The following is a 7,500-nucleotide window of genomic DNA, read 5'->3' as shown; positions in this document are numbered from 1 at the left end:
TATGAGTATAAATTCGAAGGAGTATAAATATAAGAAATAGGTCCAATTATTATAAAAAAAACAACATTCCCTTAATCAAAAATTTTAATCACAAGTATCCAAATAGTAATAGAAGAAGAAATAGAGAAGAGAAGAGATAAACTGAGTATAAATTAGAAGAAGTTGAAATGAAATGTAAATAGGAAAAAATAATTGGTTCACATAGTATAAAACAAACATCCCCTTAACAAAAAGAAACATTCAGAAGTAACCAAATAGTAATGCATGAAGAAATAGACAAGTGAATAAATAAACTGACTACAAGTTGGAGGAGCTGAGTGGTCGTGGCACCTGGGATTCAAGTGTTGGTAGGACAGCAAGGTACTACACACTGGCGGCCTTACCTCTCACCGCTGCTTCTTACTTGCTGCGTTAGATCGTAAATTGAAGTTTGTGGTATTGATGAGAGAGAGAGAGAGAGAGAGAGAGAGAGAGAGAGAGAGAGAGAGAGAGAGAGAGAGACCATAACAGCAGTGCAAAGATATTGAATAATACAATGGAAGAAGGGGAGGTGTGTGTGTGTGTGTGTGTGTGTGTGTGTGTGTGTGTGTGTGTGTGTGTGTGTGTGTGTGACGGTCATCTCTCTCTCACACCCGTCAATACAAGAGCCGTAACGTATCGTAACCTTTGTGACGATAACATTTCCTGCGTGAGAGAGAATCGATCACCACTGCTAGTTAGAGAGAGAGAGAGAGAGAGAGAGAGAGAGAGAGAGAGAGAGAGAGAGAGAGAGAGAGAGAGAGAGAGAGAGAGAGAGAAGGGGGAGGGGAGAAAACACTATGCTTAAAAATTTTAAGTTAATAGCAAAAATTATGGGTTTGCTTAGTGTGTGTGTGTGTGTGTGTGTGTGTGTGTGTGTGTGTGTGTGTGTGTGTGTGTGTGTGTGTGTGTGTGTGTTTGTGTGTTCTGTCTGAAAGGTACTCCCTCCTTCTTCCTCCGTCTATCTCCCTTTCCCTCCCTCTCCCTTCCTCCTTCCCTATCTTGATCCATTCTAACCAGTAGGGCTTCTGTTGGTGGAGGAGGAGGAGGAGGAGGAAGAAGAAGAAGAAGAAGAAGAAGAAGAAGAAGAGGAGGAGCAGCTTACATCACAATCCATCATAGCGTTTCTCCTTGCTTTTTTTTTTTTTATTGATTCTCTGTCTGTATACAATGATGGCTGTAGTTATCGTTTTATTCTTCCTAGTCTCCTTTCTTGTTTTTTTTTTTATGTTTTCTTCTTTTTTTATTTTCATCAATTTTCCTTGTTCTTTTCTATTATTTCTCCTATTTTTTTATATATATTCCAAGGTTTCGCTTTTTTATCTTATACTTTCTTCTATGTATGTGTTTTCTCATATTTTTCATTCTTTTTTTCTGTTTTCATCAATTTTCCTTATTCTTTTTCTATTTTTTCTCCTATTTTGTTTTTTTAATATTCCAAGGCTTCAGTTTTTATTTTATAATTTCTTCTATGTATTTGTATTATCTCTTGTTTTTATAATCTTTTTTACCTTCATTTCTACATCCCTTCCCTTCCTTTATTCTCTACCTTTCTCCCCTCCTTTTTATGCCTGTCATCTCTTCCCCTTACTTTCATTCCTACACTTCATGCCTCCACCCCTTATCTCCTCTCCCTCTTATTCCTTCCATTCCTATAATCTCTTCCTCTTGTCATCCTTCCTCACCTGTTCTCACGTTATTCTTCTCTCCCCATCTCCTCCCCTCTCCCCTCTCCTTCATTTGTTCCCCTCGCAATTAGTTTACATTAAAGGGAATGATAATTTGCGATCCTTACATTATACACGCTAAGTGGCGCCTGCTCCCCCTCGCCCTCGCCTCTTATCAAGCCGTAACAAACTACTAACGGGGAGCTTATCTTTATGCCGTCTTCTTTATTATCTTTTTTTTTTCTGGTCATCATTTGTATCAGTGTGTGTGTGTGTGTGTGTGTGTGTGTGTGTGTGTGTGTGTGTGTGTGTGTGTGTGTGTGTGTGCTACTTACTGTAATCCACGTGAAAGGCCTGTGTGTGTGTGTGTGTGTGTGTGTGTGTGTGTGTGTGTGTGTGTGTGTGTGTGTGTGTGTGTGTGTGTGTGTGTGTGCACAGGTAGGTGTTCATATATGTATGTACACGTGTCAGCATTTTTCTCCTCTCCTTCTCCTTCCCATATACCCCTCCACCCCGCTTACCCGGGTCCCTATCTTTGTGTAACACTTCTGCTTCAGTGGCGCTTCAGCACTGAGAATAGCTCTCTGTTTGCTGTGTAGACCAAATGTCGTAACATGGCGAGACTTTCAACCTTCACTTAACATAACTATAGTGTAGGTGTTCAGTGCTCCCCGCCCACCGCCGTCTTCAGGAGGCAAGTGGTGTCTTGTTGTGAGTGGCGCGTTTTCTTGTCTTGAGCTCCACCGTGACCGTCGTACTGAGCTTCCTACCTCCACAGTTCTACAGGCGGGCGTGTCCTGGCCGCGGAGAGGATGCCAGACCAGCGTGGTAGAGAGCAATTTTCCTGTTGTCCCTTCGGAAGAGTTGAGGAGTCGTGGCGATGTCGTTAGAGAGTCGCCTCTGAGTGACAGTGACGTGTTGTAGTTGTTGTGTTGTAAATCATGAGTCTTGGAAGCACAGACATGGAAGACTGACCCAGTGAATTCAACAGCCTCCCTTGGCACTCCGCCTCCACGTGAGGCATTGCAAGCGAAAGCAGATTTCTTTCTTGTCTGTGTCGCAGCCCGCGGGCCCCCACCGGCACCATGATGGGAATGTACGCTCAGAAGTTCCGCATGCGGCGGTATGGCGGATCAGGCAGGGACTCGCCCCCCACGATAGGGCACGATCGCGTCAACTACATCAATCCCACCATCAACTATGACAAGTTTCCGAGGAAAATCCGCCCAAAACGAGGACGGTCAGCAAACGGCAGCGAGAATTCCCTGAGCTCGCCGGGCAACAGGTCCCGTCGCTGCTCCTGTCTCGAGAACTTAAACCTCACCTCGGAGCAGCTGACGGCGCTGCGCCGCCACTCTGACCACAGCCGCGAGGACGAGGACGGCCTGCTCCTGCAGCAGCAGCAGCAGACTGATGAGATTCTCCACGCCTCGGCGGACGTCCTCACCAGGATGTTCACCTGCCTCAACACCAACGCCGAGCCGCCGCCCAAAAACACCACCCTGAGTGACCCGCGGTACACGAGTCGCCCCAGGGACAAGCCCGAGGCGTACTCCCCAAAGTAAGTCCCGCCCGCCCTGACACCACACACACACCGCACACACACACACACACACACACACACACACACACACACACACACACACACACACACAGAGAGAGAGAGAGAGATGGAAATTCAAAGGGAATATTCTAACGGCCACTACATTTGCCTGTCTTTGCCATGGTGGTACGCAAAGCCTGATTGATGAGCTAAAAATATTGGTTTGCTGAAGGTGACTACATCGACCCGTGCAGCGAGTGATGTTGAGTTCAGAGTTGTGTTGCGAAGCCTCCGTGTAAATACGGTGGTAGTTGGTGGAATGGTGATTTTAAAGGTCTTAGCTGGAACGAAGGTCATAGGTCATTACTGTTACGGTGTTATCATTAAGTTACTTCTATGCTTTTCGAGGAGCTAATAATTATAATTGTATTCTCTCCTCCATTTAATCATTATGCTACTTTCATGTTTTACTGCGTGCTAATTTTGATTGTTTTCTCTCCTCAGGTAAGATTCTTCCCACTACGTTACTTTCACGTGAGTAGATGTTGATAAGCGTACTGGCAACACTGCGTCGTTTGGGGAGGGAGGCGGGTTAATATTACCGAGGACACATGGACCAAGAACACACACACACACACACACACACACACACACACACACACACACACACACACACACACACACACACACACACACACACACACACACACAAGGTCTGCTTCAGGTAAATTTCCCAGATGGATTCATAAACCACGCTTCTGGACAAGACTAACACTAACCAACTCCCACCCAGACCTGTCATCACATCCCTCGCTCTCCTCTCACCACCCCACCACCCCATCGCTCCTCCTCGTAATGCTCACCTCACACATTCTTCTCGCACCAGCATAACATCCCAGCATCCTCTCCCGTCCCACCACTCAAGTTGCGGTAATACAGACATCATGTACACATCTTGCCTTCATATTCCTGTCTTCTCTTATCATGGTGAAGTTCTCAGGTAAGATCTTAAGCCTCTGAATATATGGTTGTTATGTATTCTTATTTAGGCTGATAATACATGTTTTTGCTAAGTTTCACGGTAATACATAATCATACGCATCTTGCCTTCATATTCTTCTATCTTCTCTTACCATGGTGAAGTTTGCAGCAAGATCTTAAGCCTCTGAATATGTTGGTTGTCATGTATTCTTGTTTAGATTGAGAATACATGATTTTGCTAAGTTTCAAGGTTACTTTCTGAAAATCAATGAGCTGTGTGTTGTGGTTAGTAAAATTGTCAGTCTAAAGTTCCTATTTACGAACGATTTAAAGATGAAGAAATTTGGTAAGTTTCAAAAAGCCAACTGAATTTTAAAGGATACGTGTTTCCTTTCCTCTATTGCGGTTCTCAGTGACTGCAAGGAAAATGTCGTTTTATTCAGAGTAATCCCTAAGATGTTCATGCTTGTCTGTGTTTCATGTCTCTTGTCTAAGTGTTGGCTCGTTTCAGAGGTATGTGTGTGTGGGAAGGGAAAGGAGGAAGCAAGGAACGGTAGTGGAAAGAGAGACGCTTCATGGTAATAGAAAAAATATATGAAATAATGTTGATTTAAAACATTTGTTGTAAAATATGTTTGCCTGTCTATCTATTCTACCTACCTACCTATCTGCTATCTATCTATCTATCTGCTTTCCAATTTGTTGAATAATTCAGTAAGACAAATGTTACAGTTCTTGTATAATTTTCCTTCTTGAAAAATCGGAAATAAGCCACGACAGAAATAGAAATGAATGGGAAGTATTTGCATTTATTTCATGGGCTCTGTTGTCAATCAGGATACGATATTATTTAAAGGGATTATACGTATACTCTCTCTCTCTCTCTCTCTCTCTCTCTCTCTCTCTCTCTCTCTCTCTCTCTCTCTCTCATGGCAAATCTGATTAAATGTTGGGTGTTGCAGTATCGTTGCTCTTCCTCTTCCTTGTCCTACTCTTCATTCTCCGTTTTCTCCTTCCTTCTCTTCTCCCCTCTCCCGTCTCTTTCTGTGCTCTGCTTCATGAGTGTACATGTTTCTAAAGATTTTTTCCACTGGAGTTTGTGGAGTTTTAATATTCATGCGTTTCTGACACTTGTAAAGAAATTTTGAGAGCGGAGAAAAGTTACATAGGGTCTCTCTCTCTCTCTCTCTCTCTCTCTCTCTCTCTTCACGGCACCAGCAAAAATTATATAAAAAAAATGAACTTTTGATGAAAAAAAAAAATTGGGGGGTGGAGCAAGGCTAAAAATAGAAAATGGGAATGAAAAGATTGCTAACTTCTACGTAGACTCAAACGGAAAGGAGTGAAACAAGGCTGGCTTTTGGCTTCTCCGGCCTTTTGACTTCGTTCATAAGAGATTGAAGGTACAGGAAAGGTCAGCGGGTGTGTGTGTGTGTGTGTGTGTGTGTGTGTGTGTGTGTGTGTGTGTGTGTGTGTGTGTGTGTGTGTGTGTGTGTGTGAATGTGTGTGTGTGTGTGTGTGTGCAAAAATCTGAGTTTGCTGCAGTCGTCCCCGTCATTCTGCGGCTAAAACTTTATCAGCTGTGCGAGATTGTGGGTCAGAAAGGTTGAAGTTCATGACCTGAGAGAGAGAGAGAGAGAGAGAGAGAGAGAGAGAGAGAGAGAGAGAGAGAGAGAGAGAGAGAGAGAGAGAGAAGATAAGCAGGTAAAAAACAACGGAGAAAATAGGCAAACAGGAAAAGAGAGAGAGAGAGAGAGAGAGAGAGAGAGAGAGAGAGATCACCGTATACTCCACCGCATAATTCCCTCATTACGGTTTACATCGAGCGACATTCAGTAGAACATAATAAGTGATCGGCATAAAATCCCCAAAACATTTCGATATAAGGAATGAACATTTACCCCTGGGACGCACTTTTACTGAGTTTTGGGTATGATAAGACGGTTCTATTCGCATTAGTAAGGGTTTATGGAGGTCAGATGATAAGTCGCCGGAGTCATCCCTATTTTAATTCCCACAAAGTTTCTGAAGCTGTATGCAATAGTCAAATGGTAAGCAGAATAAGTAAAAAAACCCGCCCTGGTACAGAAGGAAATTAAGAGAAAGGAGTTGAAATATATTATAATGAAATCACGAGAAAAAGAGAAACGGGGAGAAGGAGATGAAGAAGAGGGAGTATGGAGGAAAAGGTGATACATAGAAAGAAGACAGAGAGAAAGAGAAACGGGGAGAAGGAGATGAAGAAAGAGAGAGAGAGGGAGTATGGAGGAAAAGGTGATACATAGAAAGAAGACAGAGAGAAAGATAGCGACGGATAGATAAAGAGGATAAAGCTGAGACAGAGAAGACAAAAGGAAGGTTAGGAAAGACAAAACCAACACGAAGGGGGAGACGGAACAGATAAAAAGGACGATACAGAAACCATAATAAGAACAAAGAGAAGCAAAGAGAAAGAGGTTAGAAAAAAAAAGAGGAGAGAGAGAGAGATAAGACACAAATGCTGAGGAAGAAAAAAGTAAAGAGGTAATAAAAACAAAAAGATAAATACAGGATGTGGAAAAGACAAATAACTAGACACATCATTCAGTCAGTAAAGGTGTAGAGTTAGCGTGTTAGAGCGTGGATAACTGTAGCTACATGACGGAGATGAAACGAAAAGAAATAGAGAGCGAATGAAGGAAACAATGAGAGAAATACAGGTGGTGGAAAAGAGAGAGATTGCTGCTACACACACATGAAAGTAAAGATGTAGAGTAAGTTAGCGTGTTACAGCGTGGATAACCTTAGCTACGTGACAGAAGAGAAACGAAAAGAAATAGAGAGCGCATGAAGGACGCAAAAAGAGAAATAGTGGAGGTGAAAAAGACAAAGGAAATACACACACATAAAATTCAAGATACATAATAAGTTAGCAAATTATAGCATGGATAACTTTAGCTGCACGACGAACGAAATGAAACAGAACGAATGAAGGAGAAAAAAAGAGAAATAGTGGAGGTGGAAAAGACAAAATAATTACACACATCATGAAAGTAAAGATATAGAGTACGTTAGATCACCGTGGTTACATGACGGAGGAGAAACGAAAAGAAATAGAGAGCGAATGGAGAAGATGAAAAGATAACTAATGGAGGTGAAAAAGACAGATAGGTACACACATCATGAAGTACAGGAATAGAGTAAGTTAGCTTATTACAGCATAGAGAACCGTAGCTACATGACGGATTGAAGTACACCTGGGGGTCACAATAGGGTGTTGGAGTCACCTGGCGGGCAACACTGACTCTAAAG

General features: G+C 42.7%; 1 protein-coding gene across 1 annotated transcript in view; it reads left to right on the top strand.

The window, feature by feature from the left end:
* Positions 1 to 7,500, top strand: part of LOC123499059 (slowpoke-binding protein-like) — a 124,245-nt gene that overhangs the window by 1,451 nt on the left and 115,294 nt on the right. Inside the window, 1 exon segment of the mRNA XM_045246653.1 lies at positions 2,464 to 3,246. Coding sequence (XP_045102588.1) covers positions 2,771 to 3,246 — 476 coding nt within the window. The 5' untranslated portion in view covers positions 2,464 to 2,770.

The sequence above is a fragment of the Portunus trituberculatus genome, chromosome 49 (genome assembly GCF_017591435.1).
Source record: "Portunus trituberculatus isolate SZX2019 chromosome 49, ASM1759143v1, whole genome shotgun sequence".
NCBI lineage: Eukaryota > Metazoa > Arthropoda > Malacostraca > Decapoda > Portunidae > Portunus > Portunus trituberculatus.
This window is presented reverse-complemented; position numbering and strand designations above follow the sequence as displayed.